This window comes from Colobus angolensis, unplaced genomic scaffold (genome assembly GCF_000951035.1).
Source record: "Colobus angolensis palliatus isolate OR3802 unplaced genomic scaffold, Cang.pa_1.0 Scaffold259, whole genome shotgun sequence".
NCBI lineage: Eukaryota > Metazoa > Chordata > Mammalia > Primates > Cercopithecidae > Colobus > Colobus angolensis.
The window spans coordinates 3,213,289-3,239,718 of record NW_012115810.1 but is presented as its reverse complement, the minus strand read 5'-3'; the positions used below and the strand labels follow the sequence as shown (position 1 = coordinate 3,239,718).

Genomic DNA, 26,430 nt, shown 5'->3' with positions numbered 1-26,430 from the left:
TTTGGGGCTGAGACAATGGGGTTTTCTAAATATACAATCATGTCATCTGCAAACAGAGGCAATTTGACTTCCTCTCTTCCTATTTGAATACCCTTTATTTCCTTCTCTTGCCTGGTTGCCCTGGCCAGAACTTCCAATACTATGTTGAATAGGAGTGGTGAGAGAGGGCATCCTTGTCTTGTGCCGGTTTTCAAAGGGAATGCTTCCAGCATATTCAGTATGATATTGGCTGTGGGTTTCTCATAAATAACTTATTATTTTGAGATCTGTTCCATCAATACCTAGTTTATTGAGAGTTTTTAGCATGAAAGGGTGTTGGTTTTTATTGAAGGTCTTTTCTGCATCTATTGGATAATCATGTGGTTTTTGTCATTGGTTCAATTTGTGATGGATTACATTTATTTATTTCTGTGTGTTGAACCAGCCTTGCATCCCAGGGATGAACTGGACTTGATCGTGGTGGATAAGTTTTTTGATGTGCTGCCAGATTTGGTTTGCCAGTATTTTATTGAGGATTTTTGCATCAATGTTCATCAGGGATATTGGCCTGAAATTTTCTTTTTTTGTTGTGTTTCTGCCACATTTTGGTATCAGGATGATGCTGGCCTCATGAAATGAGTTAGGGAAGAGTCCCTCTTTTTCTTGTTTGATATAGTTTCAGAAGGAATAGTACCAGATCCTCTTTGTACCTCTGGTAGAATTCGGCTATGAATCCATCTGGTCCTGGGTTTTTTTTGGTTGGTAGGCTATTAATTACTACCTCAATTTCAGAACTTGTTATTGGCCTCTTCCGGGATTCAACTTCTTCCTGCTTTAGTCTTGGGAGGGTGTATGTGTCCAGGAATTTATCCATTTCTTCTAGATTTTCTAGTTTATTTGTGTAGAGGTGTTTATAGTGTTCTCTAATGGTAATTTGTATTTCTGTGGGATCAGTGATGATCTCACATTTTTATTGTGTCTATTTGATTCTTCTCTCTTTTCTTCTTTATTGTCTGGCTGGCAGTCTATCTATTTTGTTCATCTTTTCAAAAAACCAGCTCTTGAAATCATTGATATTTTGAAGGGTTTTTTGTGTCTGTATCTCCTTTAGCTCTGCTCTGATCTTAGTTATTTCTTGTCTTCTGCTAGCTTTTGAATTTGTTTGCTCTTGCTTCTCTAGTTCTTTTAACTCTGATGTTAGGGTGTCAATTTTAGATCTTTCCTGCTTTCTCCTGTGGGCGTTTGGTGCTATAAATTTCCCTCTAAACACTGCTTCAGCTGTGTCCCAGAGATTCTGGTATGTTGTGTCTTTGTTCTCATTGATTTCAAAGAACTTATTTATTTCTGCCTCAATTTCGCTATTTACCCAGTAGTCATTCAGGAGCCAGTTATTCAGTTTCCATGTAGTTATGTGGTTTTGAGTGAGTTTCTTAATCCTGAGTTCTAATTTGATTGCACTGTGGTCTGAGAGACTGTTTGTTAGGATATGTGTTCTTTTGCGTTTGCTGAGGAGTGTTTTACTTCCAATTATGTGGTCAATTTTAGAATAAGTGTGATGTGGTGCTAAGAAGAATATATATTCTGTTGATTGGGGGTGGAGAGTTCTGTAGATGTCTATTAGATCTGCTTGATCCAGAATTGAGTTCCAGTCCTGAATATCCTTGTTGATTTTCTGTCTCGTTGATCTGTCTAATATTGAGAGTGGAGTGTTAAAGTCTCCCACTATTATTGTGTGGGAGTCTGAATTACTCTTTGTAATTCTTTAAGAACTTGCTTTATGAATCTGGGTGCTCCTGTATTGGGTGCATATATATTTAGAATAGTTAGTTCCTCTTGTTGCATTGATCTCTTTACCATTGGGTAATGTCCTTCTTTGTCTTTTTTGATCTTTGTCAGTTTAAAACCTGTTTTATTGGAGACTAGGATTGCAACCCCTGCTTGTTTTTTGCTTTCCATTTGCTTGGTAAATGTTCCTCCATCCCTTTATTTTGAGCCTGTGTGTGTCTTTGCCCATGAGATGGGTCTCCTGAATACAGAAACTGATGGGTCTTGACTCTTTATCCAATTTGCCAGTCTGTGTCCTTTAATTGGGGCATTTAGCCCATTTATATTTAAGGTTAATATTGTTACATGTGAATTTGATCCTGTCATTACGATGCTAGCTGGTTTTTTTGCCCATTAATTGATTGCCCACAGTTTTTTCATAGTGTCAATGGTCTTTACAATTTGTTGTGTTTTTCAGTGGAAGGTACCAGTTTTTCCTTTCCATATTTAGGACCTCCTTCAGGAACTCTTATAAGGCAGGCCTGGTGGTGACAAAATCTCTCAGCATTTGCTTGTCTGTAAAGGATTTTATTTCTCCTTCACTTATGAACTTAGTTTGGCTGGATATGAAAGTCTGGGCTGAAATTTCTTTTCTTTAAGAATGTTGAATATTGGCCCCCACTCTTTTCTGTCATGTAGGGTTTCTTCAGAGAGATCCACTGTTAGTCTGATGTGTTTCCCTTTGTTGTTAACCCAACCTTTCTCTCTGGCTGCCCTTAATATTTTTCCCTTCTTTTCAACCTTGGTGAATCTGATGATTTTGTGTCTTGGGGTTGCTCTTCTCAAGGAGTATCTTTGTAGTGTTCTCTGTATTTCCTGAATTTGAATATTGGCCTGCCTTGCTCAGTTGGGGAAGTTCTCCTGGATAATGTCTTGAAGAATGTTTTCCAACTTGGTCCTATTCTCCCCACCACTTTTAGGTACACCAATCAAATGTAGGTTTGGTCTTTTCACATGGTCCCATATTTCTTGGAGGCATTGTTCATTCCTTTTCATTATTTTTTCTCTAATCTTGTCTTCATGCTTAATTTTATTAAATAGATCTTCACTCTCTAATATCCTTTGTTCTGCTTGCTTGATTCAGCTATTGATACTTGTGTATGCTTCACAAAGTTCTTGTGTTGTGGTTTTCAGCTCCATCAGCTCATTTATGTTCTTCTCTAGCTGGTTATTTTAGTTAGCAATTCCTCTAACCTTTCTTCAAGGTTCTTAGCTTCCTTGTCTTGGGTTAGAAAATGCTCCTTTAGCTTGGAGGAGTTTGTTATTAACCACCTTATGAAGCCTTCTTCTGTCAGTTCACCAAACTCATTCTCCATCCAGTTTTGTTCCCTTGCTGGCAAGGAGTTGTGATCCTTTGGAGGAGAAGAGGCATTCTGGTTTTTGGAATTTTCAGCCTTTTTGCACTGAAAAACGTTCTTTTTTAAATTAAACCAATAGTCTAGTGAAAAGACAGACTAACATATAAAAAGTAAAATATATGGCCTGTGGTGATAAGTGCTGTGAAGGAAATAATCGTGAAAGCAGAAAAGGGAGGTAGAGGTGGGCTGGGGAGAGTTACAAGTTAAAATAAAGTGGTCAGAGAAGATTTTACTGAGGAGATATTTTAGCAAAGATCCTAAAGGAAGAAAGAGAGCGACCTATGTAGTTACCTGAGGGGAGAGCTTTCCAAGCAAAAGGATAAACAAGGGCAAGGGCTTTGGGACAGGAGTGTGCCTGGAACATCTGAGGAACAAGGAGGACAACACGGCTGGGCAGAAGTGAGAAATGGAGGGAGCAGTAGGGGAAGAGGTCAGAGAGGTTATCGGATGGGGGTCAGTCTGTACTGGGTATTTGTAGGTCATAAAAGGACACTGAGTGAGTTGGGAAGCAAACAGTAAGTTTTTATTAGAGTTGACATGATTTGTCTTACATTTAACAATGTCCGCTGGGCGCGGTGGCTCATGCCGGTAATCCCAGCACTTTGGGAGGCTGAGGTGGGCAGATCACCCAAGGTCGGGAGTTAGAGACCAGCCTGACCAACATGGAGAAACCCCGTCTCTACTAAAAATACAAAATTAGCCGGACATGGTGGCACATGCCTGCAATCCCAGTTTCTCAGGAGACTGAGGCAGGAAAATGACTTGAACCTGTAAGATGGAGGTTGTGGTGAGTCGAAATTGCACCACTGCACTCCAGCCTGGGCAACAAGAGTGAAACTCCATCCAAAAAAAAAAAAAAGAAAAATTGTCACTTGGCTGCTGTGTTCAGAATAGACCATGGAGGAGCACGGATGAAAGCAGAGACACCACTTCAGAGGTGATTGCCACAGTGTAGGCAAGCAGTGCTGGTGAGAGAGAAATCAGTGCAGTTCCAATCCAAATTCCAACAAGATTTACTGAGGAACTTGAAAAGCTTATTCTAATATCCGAAAGAACTATCAGAAATATCTGAAAATCCAAGAATTGTAAAAACATGCTTGAAGGAAAATGAAATAAAACCTCATATGCTGGAATTTCTTCCTAATTCCTTGTTGAGAACTTTTCTCCTTAATTTTTCATTCTGGTTTCTTCATCACAAGTTTTTTCCTCCTTCCTATATCATTTCTATCTGTTCACAAAGATGATGTAGAATCTCCTATCTTAGAAGAAGAAGCAAATGAAAGGAAGCAAGGAAGAGGAGGAGAGGAATGGAAACAGGGAGGGAAGAAGGAAAGGCATTTCTTGGTGGTATGAATTTGGACAGTTAAATAACCTGAACTCTCTCTGCCTCAGTTTCCTCATCCTTAAACCGGGAATGATAATAATTGTACTTGTTTCATGTTTTTTTGTGATTAGTATATACTTATTGCCTACTATACATTAGAGATAAGGTGGTAGAAATTAAAGACATGGTCACTGGCCTCATAGAACAACCCTGAAATCATCCTTGACTGCTTTAGTTCTTTCACATCCCAAATCCAATCTATCAGCAAATCTTCCTGGGTTAACTTTCACAATAGATCCAGAATCTTACCACTGTAGTTCTCATTTTCTTCACTGTTACCCCCTGGCTTCCACTGTCATCACTGGGTTCATGTCACCATTATTATTCTATTATCGCAATAGCCTCTTTTTTTTTTTTTTCTGCCCTTACCCCACTTCATCCTATTCTCAACACAACAGCTAGAGCAATCCCTCTTCTGAAGACCTTCTAATGGCTTCCTAGCTCATTCAGAGTAAAAGTCTAAGTTCTTTTGATGACCTACAAAGTCCTACAAGATGTCCTTCCACCTCCTCCACCTTGCCTCTTAGATGTCATCTGCTACTTTCCCTCTTGCCGCTTCTCAAAGCATACTCCACACTGGTAATTGTGTCTGCCTGGAAAGCTCTTGTTCCTGATAATGATAGGGCAGGCATCCTTACCTTCTTCAGGTCCTTGCTGAAATGTCTACTCATTAAGACCTTCCTTAATCACCTTACTTAAAATTGCAACAGTCCGCAGTCATACCCTTATTCCCCTTTTCTGCTTCATTTTTCTCCATAACACTTTCCATCGTCTACCAAAATATACACTCATTTATATTGTTTGTTTTCCATCTCATCCCTCCCCTTAGAATGTAAGCCCCATGAGGGGGTGAATTTTTCTTGGTTTTGTTCACTGCTCTAGCCTAGCACTAGCACTTAAATAGTTTGATAAATATTTACTGAGTGAACGTTCAAAGCTTGTATTTTATCAGAGAAAACAGGCATTAAACAACTAATTATATAATTAATAATTAATTATAATGAATAATTATAATTACAGTGAAAGCTATCAAGAAGGAGATGATGTTAAGATTATTAACAAAGCATATCATCTTGTTTGAGAAGGGGGTCAGGGAAGTCAGGGGGTCAACTGAAATCAGACTGTTAGGTTAGCTAGACAAAGAAAAGGTAGAAGAGGAATGTAAAATAATTAGGTTATTGTTAACATTGGTAATAGGGAAACAATAGTAAGTACTATGTATGATTTAAAATTAAACAAATTATGGCATCTATACCTTTATGGAGCTTTAAAATAATAGAAAATCTGTTGCCCTGGATGAATTTGGATATTCGTCTACGTAAAACAGGGTATAGGATCATGTGATCTTTCAAAGCAGTTTTCTAATTAAATGTGATCAAATCGAGAAAGATTTCAAGAGAGTTGTTACTAACAGGAAAAGAGTAGAGTTGCTAAACTCTCATTGAGGACTAAGAACTTTTGCAATTCTTAAGTGTTCCAGTTAGGTCTCAGGGCCATGTAACCATCTTTAGAAGAGGCTTGTGGCATGGAAATCTGTATTTTTAATATTTGAAAAATCTCCTTCTCAAAATACAACTAAACCATTAATAGATCTTTGATATTTTTGTATTATCCTAAGCAAAGTCTGTTTATCAGACCAATAATGTTTTGTGAAGTGTTCTTAGTTGGAAAGTCAAGAAAAATCTTTCTAAAATGATCATTATTACTTAGCAGTTTATATTGAGTATCAAACCAGAAATGGAAACAAACGGTCTGAAAGTAGAATAAAATATTTGAAAGCAGGATTTTCCTGGCAATTTTGGGACATTTGGTCACTGTAATTTAGGCCAGCATAAAGAATACTATAGGAGTCCCTAATCTCAAATACTTGTATCATTTCATCCCAAGTGAAATTTAAACTTTCAGAAATATTTATATTATGTTCAGTGTAAATCAATTTTTTCTCTTTATCTTTGTTTTTATTTTCCACACTTACTATATTAAGTACATAATTCCTGTGTATGTTAAGATAAATTAGGTTAGGCTGCAGGAATCACCAACTAAAATATTAATGGCTTAAAACAATAAGGGTTTATTTCTATCATGCTAAATGTTCATCCAGATCTAGGAGAGAGACTCTGCTCATTATAATCACTTAGGCTTCCTGCACTTATAGAAGCTCTATCTGTACCTGTGTTTTCTCAGTCACTAAACCAGAAAAAAAGCAATGTGATAAATCACACATTGGTACTCATAACTTCCATTCAAAAGTGACATATGTACACCCAAGTAGAATATACCTAATCCAAATATCAAAGAAGGCGAAGAAGTACAATCTTACCACGTGGTCTGTAAGAAAACCTAGAATATCTGTGAATACCTTAAATGACTAATATAGCACATGTGTGTGGAGGGGAGGTGGAGAGGATAAGTATGAAATGTAACTCATACTTTGTGTGGAAATACACTTTCTGTACTGCGAAGATATAATGTGTAGTTGGCCCTCTGTATCTTCATGTTCTGTGCTCTTGAACTTAACTAACTGCAAATCAAAAATATTTGAAAAGTCAGGGTGCAGTAGCTCACACCTATAATCCCAGCACTTTGGGAGGCCAAGGTGGGGGATGGTTTGGGACCAGGAGTTCAAGACCAGCCCAGGCAACATAGCAAGACCCTGTCTCTACAATAATTTTTTAAAAAAATTAGCCAGGTTTTGTGGTACACATCTGTAGTCCCAGCTACTCAGAAGATAGGAGCTTAAGCAGGAGCTTAAGCCTGGGAGTTCAAGGCTGCAGTAAGGTATGACTATGCCACTGCATTCCAGCCTGCATGACAGAGTGAGACCCTGCCTCTAAAAACAAAAATCAAAAATATTCCAGGGGGGACAATAAAAAATAGCAATGTTACAATAAAAACCATATGCATAAAAATTATACAATATAACAACTATTTATATAGCATATACATTGTATAGATATTATAATAATCTAGAAATGATTTAAAGTACACATGCTTCTCAACTTTCAATGGGGGGCTATGTCCCCCCATTGAAAATACCATAAGTGGAAACTATGTTTTTGATTTATGATGTTTTCAACTTGTGATAGATTTATCCAGACTTAACCCCATTGAAAGTTGAGGAGCCTACTCAATGCATGTCACTTTTGCACCATCATAAAGTCAAAAGATTGCAAGAGAAACTATAGAAAGTTGGGGACCCTCTAAATACAGGAGGATATGCATAGGTTATGTGCAAATACTGCTCCATTTTATATAAGGAACTCAAGTATCCATAGATTTTTGGTATCTGCAGGGAATCCTGGAACCAGTCCCCCAAAGATACTGAGGAATGACTATATATCCAGAAAATACTAATTTATAACTTCAGTATTATTTTCAAAATTGAAATAAAATTAACCCTTTAAATTAATTTATTTATGCCAGGGTATAAATACTGCTGAAATTTCCGACACATTTTACAAATTTTTATTTCTATTTTTAAGCAGAGGCTTCCTCCAGGAATGATTTTCCCACACATAAATAACTTTTGCCTAATTCTAGTTTAATGAGCTTCCTTTCATCCTCCTTTTCCTTTCCCTTACTCCTTCCCTCTAGAAATTTCAACATTCATCTGACATCATAAGAAAAATAGTTACCTATATGGATCCATAAAATAAATTATAATATTTTACATTATAAACTTCTTTAGAGTCAGAGCTGTCTGTTTCTTCAAATTGTTATAATCACATGTGAGATCACTGTGTTGAAAACACTGAACACATTAATATTTTATAATTATTTTTAAACTATAAATAATATTTCTATTTCTTCTAAAGGTATTTCATGATGTTGCTTATAAAGCTAAAGATCGTAATGACTTGGTATCAGGAATTGATGAGTTTCTGGATCAGGTTACTGTTCTCCCTCCTGGAGAATGGGACCCAAGCATCCGCATAGAGCCTCCCAAAAATGTACCTTCCCAGGTATGTATATTTGAAGACATTCTTTGAAATTGAATATTTTTTGTCTTTTAAATGCATGTTTCAGAATAGCATAATCCATCAAGAAGATTCAAATGATTTAAATGATAGCCTCGAAGGCAGAAGGAGCATGAAGTTACAAGATATTTCTTAATACTCTCCAACACACATTACTGAGAAACTTGGCAGTTTGATGACAACCTACTAATCAAACAGTGCCATATGCCTGGAAAGATTTTAGCCCCTACTTAACATGTATTATACAAGAGGAAGATTAAAATTTTAATAACAATATAAAATATGGCCTGAGAGAAAGCCCATTACTGTCCTTCTATGTTTTGATACATCACTTTGAAATTGGCAAGCATTAGGAAAATTCAAAGACATGACTTAATCATATTATATAGAAAACTCCATATTTATTACTGCTAATCACAGTAAATATTGGGAAGATTTTAAAATTGTAATTCTTATATTTGTATTGCTTTTGTGTGGATGTATGATATAAAGTTTTTTAATTTTGCTTATGAACATGTAATGGATATTTTACCCATCATACAATCCAGAAAGATAGAAATATAAAGCATTGCTATTTTCTAGGGTCACTTTTTAAATTGCAGTCATGACTATTAAGAATAATGACCAAATGTTTGTTAAGCTCACTCCTCACACTGCCACCTCTATGCCTACTGAATCTGCCTCCCACGACCTTCCCAAGTTGTTATGTATTTAGTCTTGCCTTTGGCCTTTGCCCTGCAGAGTTCAGCCTGGTCTGACTCTGCTGCCCTATTGGAAGCGACAGATAGTCCAATTGACCCAGCCCTGGAATTAGAAATTTTCCTGCTTTGCCAGAGGTGGGCAAATGAGCAGTTGTACCACTCAACCATGAGTACTTAAAAAGGGTATCTCAATTTCACTGTCAATTTAAAGAAACTCTATGAATACCTCATTTTTATATTTTCATTTTGAAGTCATTTCATAATTATTAAAGACTATTTCCTTTTCTCAGAACTTACCATTTTGTGATTCTGTAACTGCTACCACAATTTCAGTTGATCTATTACTAAAATAAAAACAGTTGCCTAATAATTAATTATAGGGGTTATAGATTGTCTCATTCCTGTACTTGTAGAATACATCTTTATACTAATGATATTAGAAAAGGCAATATAATGCTTCCTGAATATGTAGAAACTCCTTAATTAATATTATTTGGAGAAATTCAGCAAAATATTAACACATTCAGAATGAGGCTTTAAAATTCACTATAACACCAATTAGCTATTGAAACATTAAAGATGAAGTTAAGTGTTTTGGAAAACAGCTTTGTGAGCAATAATGTTTTTGAGGCAAGTTGAGTGATGGGAGGCCAATATTGTTTATGATTTTATGACACCCTTTAAAATCAGAATTAATTATTGGATTCTGGGTATTGAGAGGCAGTCGTAAAAAGAATATCGAATTAAGAATTAAGGCATCTGGGTTCTGCAATTATCTATATATGTATGGCCTTGAACAAATGTTTTAACTTCTCTGTTGATGCTCTATATCAGCACTGTCCAATAGTCTTCTGCAATAATGGAAATATTCTATATCTATGCTGTCTAGTAATCAGGCCACTAGTAAGCATTAGAAATGTTGCTACTGTAACTAAAGAACAGAATTTTTCATTTTAATTGCCATAAATGTAAATAGATATATGCAATTTGTGGTTATCATATTAGACAGCATAGTTCTATACAACAAATTTGAATTTCAGATATGCTTTATGCTTCTTTTCGACATTCATGTTTTAAAAAAGTATGTTGTAATCAAATAATAGATAGCATGAGGCTATGTTTTCTATTAGATGGAGTGAAATGAGTTAATATGTATTAAACATTCTGACCTCATAGTCATTCAAATTTTTTTTTTTTTTTTGAGATGGAGTCTTGCTTTATTGCCCAGGCTGGAGTGCAGTGGAGCGATCTCGGCTCACTGCAAGCTCCGCCTCCCGGGTTCATGCCATTCTCCTGCCTCAGCCTCCGAGTAGCTGGGACTACAGGCACCCGCCACCACGCCCGGCTAAGTTTTTGTATTTTTAGTAGAGAACGGGGTTTCACTGTGTTAGCCAGGATGGTCTTGATCTCCTGACCTAGTGATCTGCCTTCCTCAGCCTCCCAAAGTGCTGGGATTACAAGCATGAGCCACCGCGCCCTGCCCAAATATTTTTACCATTGGGATAATTTCCATCTTTTTTATTCATTTGAAATGTGCAAATCCCAGCATTTTAAATACTTTTTTTCCTTTCAGTTAAGAGAAAATTAACCTGTCACCTCCAGGGATAACTGTGAAAATACTCATTAGAACTTTGCGTCAGTCATTAAAATCATTCCCTTTTGTGTACCCTCAACTTATTTGTTCTTCTCTCATATCATGTACTTGCTTATCAAAACCATAACCCTGTGAGAATCCAACACTTCACTCTGTACCGCACTGATGAAGCTGAAGCTGAAGGAAAACATGTAACTACACTGACTGGTCTCACATAAATTCATGACCGCATACCTTAAGTGAGCCCTTTGTGTTGCAGGTTCATCATACTACACTTCCCTAGTCCAATCATTCTCACTTGATGACTATTTCACACTTACTCTTCTGTCCTCAAGCCTTCAGCACATCCTTTCTGACCCTCACTCTCATATGCTGATATGTGCCTTTTACTTCCCTAAGAAATTTGAAACAATCAAAAAAGAACTCCTATAGATTGCTACCATCATACCTACCCACCGGCCAGCATCTGCATCCACATACTCTGCCTTCCTGTTCATTACTGTTGATGAACTAGCCAAAGTCAGCCTTCTACTTGTGCACTAGAAAGAGCCTATCTCTTCACATCTACTCAAGAGCACAACTCTACCAATTCTCCTCTTTCTCTTCTATATCATCAAATCTTTTTCCTGTATTTTATCACTTTTATTAGCATACAACATACTATTAAATTTACCAATCTTAAATAAAAGAACTCTCTTGATACCACTACCCAGCCTACCACTCTTATTCATTCCCTTTTGCAACAAAATGCCACAGAAGAGTTCTCTATGCTACTTGCCTCCAGTTACTCTCCTCCAATTCTCTTTTAACACTCCCTCCAAGAGGCTTTTGCCCCTATCACTTCACTAAAATATGTACGTGAACAATGATCTCCACAATGCTAAGTCCCATGGTCAATTCTCAACCTGCATTTTATCTAACCTATCAATGAACAGCATTTAAGAGTTAATGACTCCCTTTTCCTTAATATATGTTCCTTACTTGGCTCCCCAAACATCACCTTCTGTTAGTTTTGTCATTGTAAAATAGAGTTAATTTATCTAATCAGTAGTATTCTCCCAGAAGACTACATAATAATACTTGCTTTCTGAGACTTGTGAAACCTATGAATTGTTTTCCTAGGTGATTGGGAAGTAGGTATTGAGGGTAACTCTTAAATCCCTTTATTAATGTATCCTATTTACCTGTAAAGACAGTTCCTTCATCTGTTAACAGATGCTTCTCTTTTATCTTTGAACTTTAGTCTTATTGCATCCATCCATTTATCTGGGGAAATTGTTAAAATATTAAGCAATAAACTTTCTTATATTGTATATTTTTCAAAACCTTTTTTATGTGTTAAACCTGTGTCATTCTACCTAGATGTCTCCTGGTAAGTGAGATCAGTTTATGAGTCACTTTTGTTTTTCATGTTTACACTAATTATATTTTGGAATGGTGGTCAAGTAAAAATCGTAATTTCACCACTTAAGATTTTTCCTATTATCCTTTGAAGTGCTTTTGAACACATTGGTGTGCTCTAAGATCACCATAGGTAGGATTTTAGATAGAAATTTCTGATTTTTAAAAAAATCATATTCACCAACAAAAGTGGGTGGAATAGACCTTTGGGAAAACAATACTTACCTGAATCTCCACTAATTTGTCATTGGTTAAATTAGACGCCTCCTTTTTTACAATCGTCTTTGACACTCTATGAGTTAGAGAGACCCATATTGTAAACTATTTACTGGGTAGAAAGATACTAGCTGGAATCACACAGGGAAATATACTTTAAAAATAGTGATGATGGTTACTGTTCTTTGAACAATTAAACTATGCCAGGCATATAACACCACCATACTTAACACCTCCTCACACCAACCTACCCGCATCCTGATCTCTCTCTTTCCCCTTCCCTTACTTCATTTTTCTTCATAGCTCCCATCTGTACCTGATATTTTAAGGTTATTGTCTCTTTTCACTAACAGGATGCTTTTTCTTGCCTACCTTTGCAGCTCTAGCATTCATTACAATGAATGGCACACACTAGGCACTTAGTATTAGTTGAAAGAATAAATAAGTGTCCATCATCTTATTTAATTCTCTTAGCCACACTATAAGATAGATACTGATGTTACCCCCAGTAGACAGAGGAAGAAACTAACACTTTAAAAGGCTAAATAACTTCCCAGATGTCAAGCAACAAATAAGTACAGAGCCTAGGTTCTCAGCTATTGTGCATATTGCTTCAAGGAAAATGAACTGTTATTGTTATTTACAACTAACACCTGAAATTAAAATAAAACAAAACACACGAACAAAGAAACTCTCCACAGGAGAAGAGGAAGATTCCTGCTGTACCAAATGGAACAGCAGCTCATGGGGAAGCAGAGCCCCACGGAGGACATAGTGGACCTGAACTCCAGAGAACTGGAAGGTTAGTGAAAATCACTTCTATGGGACTTCAAGGACCAAATGACATACCATTCTTCTCTGTTAGGAATTGCTATTTTGGGATCTAATTTATTTTATACTTTTAATAGCTGCTTTTTGAGGGTGAAAATGCCAATTAGTTTGATTTCTCTGAAGTTGCTAATGATTGTCATTACTGCTAAACTAAAACAGTGGAGACACCCTTCTATTATACTTTACCTAGTCTTTCATTTTGCTGTGCATAAAATGCATTCCCAGATTCTTAGAATGAAAAGGAAAACCGTCAATTGACCCTTCCAAAAGAACCCATTGAAAGCTTCAAGTTCAAGATAGAAATAAAACTAAATACCAACAACTCAGTCTTGTAGGCCCTATCTCATTAAATGCAAGTAGGATGTATATAATGGTATTTTTTATTTTTACGGCTGTGATTTGAAAGAGCTATATGATTTATTTTTCTAATCACACATCTTTGAAGAGATGAAAGCTTCAATTTATTTCTTAAAATGGTGCTTTATGGGTTTTTTTGACAGCTTGTCTCTCTCTAAGCAATGTGTGAGCAGAAAATCAGAAAGCCTTGGGTGGGTCTCTCTTCAGGGAATGTGTGTATAGCCTCCATTATAATTAAAGGCAGTTGCAAAGACTTTGCAGGATTGGTGCTCCCTCCCCTCAAGGCCATTTTCTGTACTGCTTGCAATGTGTCCTCTAAGCTGACTTTCCAGTTCCTGAGCACTCTGCGTTTTAATTCTGTGTTCTTTCCATTTATCTATGTGTTGTCTCTGAGGAAATGTCCTTTAATGTCTTCCTCAGGCTTGATACCTAATTTGAGATGGTTCAAACAATTTTTTCCTTTTCCCTTCACTGGAACCTTTGTTACTCATTCTATTTGCTTTCATACTTTTGAATGCTGTCTTTTTATTTTTGGTGGTTTTTTTTCTCTTTCTCAGGTGTAACATGCCACATAGCTTAGATTTTTTTCGAAGTTCACTTTTCCTTACTGCTTCCTAAATCCTCCCAGGTCACCAATATCCGGTATCTTCGCTTCTCCAGAGTTCTTCCACAGATTCTGTTGCTGACATGACTTGAAGTATCCATTACTCATCTGCTCTCCTGGAGTTGCTGGTGTACATCTGGGCTGCTCTTGCACTGTTCTCTGTAATGAACTCCCACTTCCGGATTTAGATTTTTACTGCTAAAAACACATTTATTACACAGTACTATAACAACTATTCAGACTAATGTATGCTCTAATAAGTAATTGATTAGAATCAATGGTCTAATATAAAGTACTATCAAAACTATAAATATTAATTACTAATTAATAGCTCATAACCACCTCAAATTCTTTATGGGATTAGGTGGGATATAAATCATAAATGAATGCCTAAATAGACTGGTAGAGTAAATCTGTTTTGAATTGTGACTTTGATAAGTTAACAAATTATTCAGAAATGATCCCCAAAATAAAAAAAAATATGTGTATGTTTTACTAAACATGGGTAGAGAAGCCTAAGGTGATCTTAATGTGTACAAATATTTCACAGGTTCTCTGCAAGCTTCTCTGAGTTTCAAATGTCCTTTTATTCAATTGAAGTTTCATTCTTCTCAACCCTCTCCTACTCCATAGCTCTCTGATGGACCCAATCATAGGAAAATATAGTGATCTTATACCTGCATAATAGTAGAATAGTTATTATTAGGTAACGATTACAGATAAATCAGATCAGAAAAGTTACATGGTAAAATATTTTAATTATTCATAATATGTACATCTTTTATTTCAAATTCTAACAGAATATTGTTCTAAAAAGAACAATCCTTTCTGAGGTGATTCTAGGACTGCCAAATGAATATTCCTATATATAAAATAAATAAGAAAAATGTAACAGTTTTGTGTGATCCAAGTATACTCAGCATGCTGGCAGTTTATTGGAGCATAAGATTTTTTCGCCATTAACATTAACCTTCACGTAGGAACTTACTCATAGTCTTATTCATTTTGCTATCACATCATTATTCCACGGAACAAAACAACTTACAGTAGCCAAATGTTAAGTCTGCATACTGTTATTAGATGTTCATAAAATGAGAATACCTACTTATTAATGCTCTCATTTCTAATAGATTTTTTAAAAAGCTCTCAAATTTAAAACATCATTTCACAGTTTAATACTTTTCCCCCAAAAAAATTCTCTTTCAAGTGTTTCAACGTGGTTTTGGATATATTTGGAGTAAATGAATTTACACCAAGTAAGGTCACTATTGTCTTGTGAATCACAGATGTTGGGATGTGTTAACGCAATAGTGGATCAAAATTACATTTATCTAGTTTGATTATTATTAAGGACTCCCTCCTAGTTTTCTAAAAATGAAAACAGCTCCGGAACCTATCTGTCTCTACTAAGTATTGCTGCCATCCAAAAGGACATTTAAATGTCTTCCTGCAACAATATCTAGTGAGGGACTTTTGTTTGTTTATTTTTTGGCTGAGAGAGTAGGTAACTGGAGCTATGGTTAAACATTGCTTTTTCTCTCTAGGGTGATGCTCACTACTGGAGTATAAAAAAGCCAGCTAACCCTCCCTCCCTCACTCCCTGCTATGCTAAATGAAATTAAACATTTAGAAATACTGCCAATGATTGAGGGTGGTAGGCCTGAGTTTAGGAGGAGTAGGTTGATGTAGAAATGGCACAGAGATTAGAGTAATCCTTGAATTTCATTATTTGGATTATGATTGTTGAACAGCTCTGAACCTTGTTTAAGAGAACCTGAGATTTTTGGTGGTTGACACGATATTGGGTTAGGAATTGAGTAACATAGTTGTGCAGTGCCTCCCTGTATATCATTATAATACAATGCAGCAGGTTAATGTGGGTCTCACCTCTGCTGATGGAAAACGTATACTGTGACCTGGCAACAAAGCAAATGAGCATTTTGACTTGTGTGTTTTTTTATATTTGGGTTTCACTATTGTGTTTTCCCCCCCTGTCTTAGGATTTTTGGGGGACTTATTTTAGATATCAAAAGAAAAGCTCCATACTTCTGGAGTGACTTCAGAGATGCTTTCAGCCTGCAGTGCTTAGCATCTTTTCTGTTTCTCTACTGCGCGTGTATGTCTCCTGTCATCACATTTGGAGGACTGCTGGGAGAAGCAACTGAAGGGCGTATAGTATGTATCATGCTTTTCTCTGAACTTTGAAACATAATCCATTTTTAAGATTCAGTTAGATAAGTAAGCATTTAATTTTGGATTCTTTTCTGAGGAGAGATTTGAGATATGGTCTGCTAGATAAACCTTATATGAATTTCCTGGATGGCTAGTGGAACTTGTAATCTGGGGGTGGAATGTCTCAGAATGACTAGTTCTGAGTCTTACAAAAGGCTCTCCTCTGATGCCTTGCCTTCACCCCCCCAATCCTAAGCTAGGTTTAGGCTCAGTTCTTGTCTCACAGGAGGTCCATTTGCTATATACCTGGGCCATGTTTCTAGCAGATGCTAATCCTGAATTTAAACCTTTTGTAAGGCAACAGAGATGTGAGATAAGAAAGTGAAGAGAATACCTCCACCTTTGCTACTATGTATTTTCTTCTTGCTGTCAGCCCCTTTAGTCATCCTCCTACCCCACATCTTGCCCAGGGTTGCTAGGCTTTTCATGGTGAAGGAGAAAGCACATATCCATGTATTTTAAATGTCTTCTCCTTAGCTACAGTGGCTTCCTGTACAGCTTAGGTAATTGAACCATTTATATCTCTACACAGAGTGCAATTGAATCTCTCTTTGGAGCATCCATGACTGGGATAGCCTATTCTCTCTTTGGTGGACAGCCTCTTACCATATTAGGCAGTACAGGACCAGTTTTGGTGTTTGAAAAGATTTTGTTTAAATTTTGCAAGTAAGTGTTATGTACTTTTCAGCCCTTAGCCTCTTCCTTTTCTGTTTACTATATTTATACTTCTCCCAACATCACTTTTGGAGGTCTGTTAATAGAGACAGAATTGCCTGGTTTGATTCAGTTTATCATTTTTGCTTCATCATGGGAATAGAGGAAAAGTAAAAGATTTATGTATATTGTTATGTAATATTTTTAAAAAGTAAGACTCAGTTATAAGCGCTGAGAAATCCCTTTTAATTTTGTCCCTTTAGATGTTCCCTTTAGACCAGTGGTCCCCAACCATTGTGGTGCCAGGGACTGGTTTCATGGAAGACAATTTTTCCACAAATTGGGTGGGGGAGATGGTTTTGGAATGAAGCTATTCTACCTCAGATCATCAGGCATTAGATTCTCGTAAGGAGTACACAACCTAGATCCCTCACATGCACAGTTCACAATAGGGCTTGTGCTCCTATAAGAATCTAATGTTGCCACTGATCTGACAGGAGGCGGAGCTCAGGCTGTAATGCTCACTGGCCTGCCACTCACCTCCTGCTGTGCAACCCTGTTCCTAACAGGCCACGGACAGGGGGTTGAGGACCCCTGCTTTACACAAAGTCTTGAATTTAGATACTCATGGGATGTGAAGCTTATTTACTTTCACTTCCTGAATGAGGTTTATTTTCGTTTGCTTAAAATGGTAGCAAGCTGTTGAATGACCTTCTTTTCACTGTTCTTTCCTTTTCCTCCTCCCAGAGAATATGGGCTGTCATACCTATCTTTAAGAGCTAGCATTGGACTTTGGACAGCAACTCTGTGTATCATACTTGTGGCCACTGATGCTAGTTCCCTTGTCTGCTACATCACTCGGTTTACTGAAGAAGCTTTTGCTTCCCTGATTTGCATCATTTTCATTTATGAGGCCCTGGAGAAGTTGTTTGAACTCAGTGAAGCTTATCCAATCAACATGCATAATGATCTAGAACTGCTGACACAATACTCGTAAGTACCATTTCCCCTGCTGGCCTTGGGGCTTTTCTTTTTACAAATACTGCTATTGTTACGAGAAACATGAGGAAATTACTCAGCAGAGAATGTGCCTTAAATTGATTCATGACCTAAATCCTGACTCTCAGAGTTGAACAGGATTTTAAAAGTTATTTAATCAGCCACTCATCTGATACTTGCATTGTCGTTATACCATCTCTGCCAAGAGTATCTTTTTAAAGTTCTATTTGTCTAGTGTTCTCTAAAATAAGTAGATAAGGAACCAAGTCCATTTTAATATACACGAATTTTACTTTAGCAAAATATATGCTATTTGGTATTATTTCAGGGTGTTTTTAATTTACAATAATTCAAAGAAACATAGTAATGAAAATATAAGGTTTCAAATTTAGCAATAAGGTAAAATAAGCTTATTGGGTCTAAATCTTACTAGATGTTTGAAAGTGTGGTAAAAACATAAATCACTGAATGAAAAATTTAATTTTGGTTTTGACACTTGTGACATTTGTGATGGAAATACTCAGGTATTACTTGTTGAAAGTGATGTTACAGTCCAGGATTAAAAATGTGATTGGATCTATTGCTCCTTCTAGTTTTAGTATATCAACAGTCTAGAATGTCTCTCAGGCTTTGTCTGCAGACTATATGTGGCCATTAAATGGCCCCATTATTTAATCATAGAATTTTTTGTTATGTTTATATACAGTTTTTTATACTGCAAATATCTGAAACAATATGTTCTTTAGGAGACGGTTATAATCTCTGCATCAACCATCAATGATTTCCGTATAAACTGCACAGATATAGCCTTGAACCCTTTTAATATTTTTTAATCTTTATTTACTACAAGAAGTTTAAATTGTTGAAGTCAGACCAAAATCGTGCAATGTTATAATTTTGTTAAGAATGATGTAATGATATAATGTTGAAAATAATTAGAGTTTTAGTACTTTCACTTTTATTTTATATTTAGAGATAACTTTAAACAACTGACCCCCATTTTTGAATATGTAAAATCAAAGTGGAAATATAAAATAACTTTCCCAATAAAAGCAAATAGTGAGAATGTTGTAAACAGGGCTAAGAAGGGACTGAGCATAGTTGTCAGGGAAATGGGAAGGACAGTTTGATCAAAACCAGGAATAACATTGATACATGCCTTTTCATTTATCCTTATCTGAAAGAGAATCTCACTGAATTTGGATATCCTTGCTGAGATATATAATTATCTCTGGTTGGATTTTCAAATCTACTACATGCCAGGCACTATACTAGGTGCTAGGAAAACCATGGTGAATAATATTCTGTCCTCAGTGAGCTTCCAGTTTAGTAGGGAATGTAGACAAACAGACAGCATGAGGAAATGAGTGCCGTATTAAAATGTTGGTACAGAATGCTATAGCACCACATCAGGAGAGCACCTAACCCAGATTTGAGGTTCAGAGAAACCTTCCTGGAGGAAATAGTGTAGAATTAAAATGCAGTAGAAGTTAGGAAGGTGCTAAGGAATAGGGCAGAAAAGTAGTTCAGACAAAGGGCATTCACAGGACTAGATGCAAGAGATGCATTCATGCTTTAAAATATTTGTCTAAAGTTATATAGATAGTGGTAAAACAAGAAATGAAATCTAGGTTTTATTACTGATACAATTTTCAGTATACTGATGAATACAAATAAACTCTCCAAAAGAAACCAAGTAAAACAAATAAAACAGGTAAAATCAGAACTATTCTGTTTGAAGTGATAGGAAGACACCCATTGCCTACCCTGTCAGCTGTTCTTTGAACCTTAGTGATAGCTTCTCAGGTTTGATCTAGAAAGGAAAAAGATTGGAAAAGCAAGGTCTGAGCCCTGAACAATTTTCACAGCTTAAAAGTAGAATGAGAAAAATGTAACCAATAGGCAAAAAATAAATAAATGAATAAAAATAAGAAAGAAGCATCAGAGGAAACTATGGATAATGTCATGTCACAGAAGGCAAGGAATAAGAAATGTATCACAAAGTCTTTAGAGAGGACAGTGGGGTGGATATCAAACAGAACAAGGAAAAGCGTTTGAAAAGAGATACTTGGTAACTTTAAAAACTGGTATTGGGTTGGGAGAGGAGGCAGAATGGGAAGTCAGTTTGCAAAAAACTAACAAGGAAGTGGGTGGTAAGGAAATGGAGAAAGCTGCATAGGCCAGTTGGCGTCAAAGAAAGTGGGAAACAGAATGCCTTTTGAAGAGGGCAATGAAATAATAAGATTGATAATTTGTGACAGAGAAGAACTATGCATGTTTGAAAATGGGAGAATAGAAATTGAGGAAAGGGAGACAGCAACGATGGAGAGAGAGTAGATAAACACGGGATTGCAACCTCCCAGGAGTCAAAAAAAATGATGAGATCAAGGGGTTAAGTAAGACAAATGCTTAGAGGGTAATTTGAAAGCTAAAATAGCTTTATGTGGCCATGATCCCCACCTGTCATGGTGATCAAAAGAGGAGTGACAGAAGTCCTGACTTTCTCCACATTTCCATCTCTGCTTTTTAAAAAGTGATCCCTCATGTTTAGGTTTTACTTCGATCAGTGTGGGCATCTAAAACCTAATTCTTCCAAGGCTGAACATGAATGTGTGCTGAAGACTGTGTTCCATTGCCCAAGTGCTCTTCTCAACCCAAATTAGGGAGATAGAAGGGATGGAAAGACTGGTTCATCCTGATAGGCATGAGGTTTTAGTGCCACCTGGCACCTGAAGTGGGTGTGTGTGACGGAAACAATGACAGTCTCATGGGAAACGGGGTCTGACTAGATATCCTCACTGTACTGGTTCTTCACTCCAGTTGTTAAGCCTTGATTGTCTGGCTTCCAGTACCACTTACACTGTGTACATGAATCTGATCAGGTATTTCCATCACTTGCTCCTTGGAGTAGCAAAATTCATCTTTTTCTGCTATGCATAGAATGCATATATTTATTAGTGTACTTTTAGTTATGTTCATTAAAGAAAATAATACATTATTGTTAATTACTGCTATTTTAATGTATTTTATAATCTCATGCTTTTGCACAAAACATTTACTTTGTCTCATGAAGTCCAGATGACACTTTTAGTGGCTTTCTTGTTACTGTGACCTTTTCACACTTAATCAGTGTCATTTATAACAATGTCCACCTAAAGTTTTCTACTTTAGATGTGGCTGGCCTCATATTTATTATAAGGTACTATGCAGGTTCATTAGAAAAATTCCTAGAAAATGTTATAGCTAGAACATAATATATCTGAGATTGCAACCTTTTCAAGCAATATGCATATAATGTACATATTTGTTTGGGTATAAGATATTTGAAAAAAGTCATCATGTTTAGGATCTGTATTTCAGATTTTTTTTAATACGTAGCCTCCTACAATCAGATTTCCTTAAATTCATAGTTTATCAACCAAATAACAAGATGTCTTTGACTTTTTAAAGACATATCTAGCTCCTCTGTCATCCTAACCTTATAATATGGTAATATACAGACCTTATATTTGAAAATATAAGCTTTTCTTTCATTGTGCCAAGATCAAGTGTCAAGATCATCTATTTATCTTTGAGAATACATACATTGCACCAGATGATTAAGCTGAATATGCCAAGTTAGCAATAAAAAACAAGTTTATGAGAATAGTCTTTTCTTGGTTGCTTTGATTTTAAGAAATGGCAAAAATAGAATGAAGTGTTGTGCTTGCATAAGATGAAGTGTTTCTTTCAGGTTTGGGAATAATAAACTTTTGAAAGACAACTAGCTAAAGAAAAATTGAGAATGTATTTATTAATGTTTTGTAATCAATTGGGTCAAAGCAGTATGTAGGGTCTGATTATCTCTCTAGTTTCTGATATATATGTAGACTAGAGTGAAATAAAATATAATGATGAACAAGCTGTTGAAGGAGTGTTCTCACTAACAGGTTATGAGAATTTTGTTTGTTTGTTTTCTTTTCTTCTTTTTTGTTTCTCCAATAGCCAGCCCTCTACATAACCCAAGATAGTGATCTGTTTTGAATAAATCTTACTGACTGACATACAGAAGAATATCCTCTTTCTCATCTTCTCAACTAGATTTGAACCTCCTTTAAAGTAGAAAACATGTAACAATGAGAATTTCATTCTTACTGTCCCTAATTTTATCTCCCGCAGTCCCAGCATACTATTGTAAATATGGTTAAGTGATACTTAATGTATACTGATTAATGGAACATGTTGCAAAATAATTGACATTATTTTGCCAATCTTGTTCTCTAAGTAAAGAAAATAGTGCTAGTTTACATTATCTTTAACAGCACTCTTAAAGATTTTAGCTAGAAGTTTGGGATAAATTTAACACATTATGAAATTCTTAATATGCAATAAAGGTATATAAATGTGAATTGATAAAACTAATGATGACTGAAAATTTAGACAGGGTGCCAACATTGTGAAGAAATCATCTGAAAAAAAGGCAAGAGAAACAGGAGTGCAATTTGCAGCAGAACTCCCAAGGGTGATGGATGTGGGGAGAAAGAAGATGAAACAGAGTAATCATACTGCATGAACCTTTTAGTACTCACTAGTCAAAAAATAGAGAATAAAACAGATTTAGAGAAATATCTGTTTCAACCTTTTTAAATCACATTTTTTGCTATGTATACACTTGACTGGATTTATCCAGAATTGCTTGCAACATAACATGATAATTATATTTTTAGGTGTTTATTTGTTTACCTCCACTAGATTAATCTTTATAATGATAGATCATGGCTATTAGGCAGATCTATGTACCTACTGTACCTAGCAAAGTGCTTGGCACATATTATATGAACATGTTTATTCATATTTTTACATTTCTGAAAATGCTTCTCACAACTGATGGGCACATTTCACATATTGTTTCCCCCCAAAAAGCTATATTGTTTGACATCTTAGATTCAAATAAATATAATAGTAGGCAATCAATAAATTATGATTCAATAAACTTTTAGCAGCTCCTCACCTCATTCTTGATTTTTGATCCAAACACTTGCTATACTTGTTTTCTGTTCCTGCTTTTAAAGTAAATTATTTTAATGGTAGTCTCATTTCTAGTAGCAGTAGTATCCAATATAATAGTTCATTATTTACTTGTTTCATTCTCACTGTCCCTAATGAATTATGAGCCTTTTTGAACAGAATTTGTGTTTCTTTATCTTTCTACCTACAGAAAGCTAAGGGATTGGTAGATAGTAGTAAAGCTTTATTAAGTGTCTTTCAAATATGTACTCTTCGTACTTTCAGATCTTAAATGGAATTATATTTCACACTTTCTTGTCAAATAGGTATAAAAAGACAGCTATTTATATGAGAACTCAATATCAGAGAGTGAGTGCTAAACAGGTAACAGTGGTTTCTTGGTTTCTTTCTTTAAAGAAGTTTAAATAGTTATGTGGCCATGTTTTGGTGAGATGTGATGAGTGTTCTCAAGGAGTTCACAGTCTTTGAAGTACTCTCCCCGTTTCTCTTTGCTTCCTGAATTGATCTAGATTCAAGGATATATTCTGAAATATTTTAAGTGGAATGTAGTAATGTTTTAACTTACATTAAAATACCTCAGCACAGACACTGTGGTAATATATTGGGGGAAACCCACCACTGATACTCAACGTGAGTCCTTTTCTATTTTCCCTAAGTGTTGGCTGGTCTGAGAAATAAAGGGAAAGAATACAAAAGAGAGAAATTTTAAAGCTGGGTGTCCGGGGGAGACATCACATGTTGGCGGGTTCTGTGACGCCCCCTGAGCCATAAAACCAGCAAGTTTTTATTAGCAATTTTCAAAGGGGAGGGAGTGCATGAATGGGGTATGGGTCACAGAGAGCACATGCTTCAAGGGTGACCAAAGATCACAAGGCAGGAGGTCATGGCAAGATCACAAGGTCAGGGCAAAACTAAAATCACAAATGAACTTCCATGTCCACCTGTGCATGCATTGTCATTGATAAACAAGGTTCAAAAGCAGAGAACAGGTCTGACTAGAATTTGCCAGTCTGGAATTTCCTAATCCTAGCAAGCCTGGGGGCACTGTAGGAGACTAGGGCGTGTTTCATCCCTATCTACATCTGCATAAAGGCAGACACTCCCAGGGCGGCCATTTTAGAAGCCCCACCCTAGAAATGCATTCTTTTCCCAGGGCTGTTAATTATTAATATTCCTTACTGGGGAAAGAATTCAGCGATATTTATCTTACCCGTTTTTGGTAATAAGAGAAATATGGCTCTGTCCTGCGTGCCCACAGGCAGCCAGACTTTAAGATTATCTCCCTTGTTCCCTGAGAATTGCTGTTATCCTGTTCTTAGGGTGCCAGATTTCATACTGTTCAAATACACATGCTCTACAAGCAATTTGTGCAGTTAATGCAATCATCACAGGGTCCTGAGGCGACATTCATCCTCAGTTTATGAAGATGACGGGATTAAGAGATTAAAGTAAAGACAGGCATAGGAAATCACAAGAGTATTGATTGGGGAAGGGATAAATGTCCATGAAATCTTCACAATTTATGTTCTTTTGCTCTGGCTTCAGCTGGTCCCTCCGTTCGGGGTCCCTGACTCCCCGCAACAGTAATATGTGTATGTTAGGTCAAATTACAACCATGGGCAGCTAGTATTCTGATCAGGAGTCCAAACTCTAGAAGTGGTCAGCTAGCATTAAAGCAGAGAGACTACACTCCAGAAAAGGCTACTACAAATCCCAAGACTATTAGCCATATCTCAGTCAACACTGACACTTTGCTGGATTTCAGAAATGGATTTTCATTGGCAATATCACTGACTTGTTAATCAGTATACTGAAATGCATTGGTAAAATTAAATGTACTCAGGATATGTGGATTGACTGTGACCTCTCTAGTTTTGCCAGAAGAGGATATAAGAATCCAGCAAGTGGATCACATAGTCTCAACTCCTAGAGATATTCTCAAGGCTTAATTCATAACTGATCCTATGTCCAGCTATTTGTGGTGCCTGATGTCACTAAAACAATACCAGAATCCTGCTTATGGAATACTGTCACATCATCCTTGAGTAAACCTTGCATGCAAGATGAAGTCAAAGTATCAAAAACAAAAGAGTTGGAACTTCAGTGAAGTAATGAAATAGATTGTAGGAAGTGCTTTGCCCATATTTCCCAATAAATGTTTGTGTACTATATATGTCTGTCTATGTAACTGAAAAAATAGTATACCTCATCTTTGCCTTTCCAGGACACACTGGAGTATAATTTACCTGTAGTCTGTGACATCATCCAGCTTCTTAATATTTCTTTCAAGTGCTGAAACTTTAAAATGTCTTTAAAGCACTGTTTCTCAACCACTAACACATATACCATCATTGAAAAGCAGAATTTTAAAGAGTTTAAAGAGTTGTTTTTCATAGTAAAAAGTTCTTCCAAAAATTTCACTGGCTTTTTATATCCTTAATAACTATTCTAAATGAAAAATGTAATAAATAATAAAGCCACTTGACAGAATATACAGAAATACAGTGGCTATGAAAAGTTGTGAACCTTTGCTCTTGTAACTCTGTTGCAATTTCAATTTCTAAAACATCAATTAAAATTAGTTCATACTTCACCAAAGTTTTAATTCCACAGAAAGTAGCACGTTTTCTTTTCAAAGTCTCTCTGAATATTCCTCTTTACATTTACTAAAATCTTCTGGGGCAGATAAGATCTATTTTATTGAACAAGTTATGACTTATGACCTCCCAGTAATCAAATGAATTATACTGAAGAGTAGAACCATTTTTTTGTCTTCATTGTAATGCTTTTCTAAGTAGATGGTATGATCTCTTTCTTCCACTCAACTTGTTCTCACCCGTTGTTCATATTGTAGCAGGACGAGAGGCATACAACACTCCTTAGACACCGAGTTAAAGAAGGAAGGGGTTTATTTGGCCAGGGGCATTGCCAAGACTCCTGTCTCAAGAGCCAACTCCCCAAGTGAGCAATTCCTGTCCCTTTTAAGGGCTCACAACTCTAAGGGGGTGCATGTGAGGGGGTCATGATTGATTGAGCAAGCAGGGGGTATGTGACTGAGGGCTGCATGCACCGGTATTTAGATCGGAACAAAACAAGATAGGGATTTTCACAGTGCATTTCTATACAATGTCTGTAATCTATAGATAACAGAACCAATTAGGTCAGGGGTCGATCTTTAACTATCAGACCCAGGGTGTGGCACTAGGCTGTCTGCCTGTGGATTTCATTTCTGTCTTTTAGTTTTTACTTCTTCTTTCTTTGGAGGCAGAAATTGGGCATCAGATGATATGAGGGGTGGTCTCCTCCTTTATT

The 26,430-nt window shown here is 36.4% G+C and overlaps 1 protein-coding gene across 4 annotated transcripts in view; it reads left to right on the top strand.

Annotated features, from left to right (window-relative positions):
• Positions 1-26,430, top strand: part of SLC4A10 (solute carrier family 4, sodium bicarbonate transporter, member 10) — a 379,697-nt gene that overhangs the window by 279,626 nt on the left and 73,641 nt on the right. For all 4 annotated transcript variants that reach the window (XM_011947103.1, XM_011947102.1, XM_011947100.1 and 1 more), the window contains 5 exons: positions 8,361-8,507; positions 13,136-13,236; positions 16,227-16,401; positions 16,991-17,124; positions 17,860-18,105. In XM_011947103.1, coding sequence (XP_011802493.1) covers positions 8,361-8,507; positions 13,136-13,236; positions 16,227-16,401; positions 16,991-17,124; positions 17,860-18,105 — 803 coding nt within the window. The remainder of the gene's footprint in view (positions 1-8,360; positions 8,508-13,135; positions 13,237-16,226; positions 16,402-16,990; positions 17,125-17,859; positions 18,106-26,430) is intronic.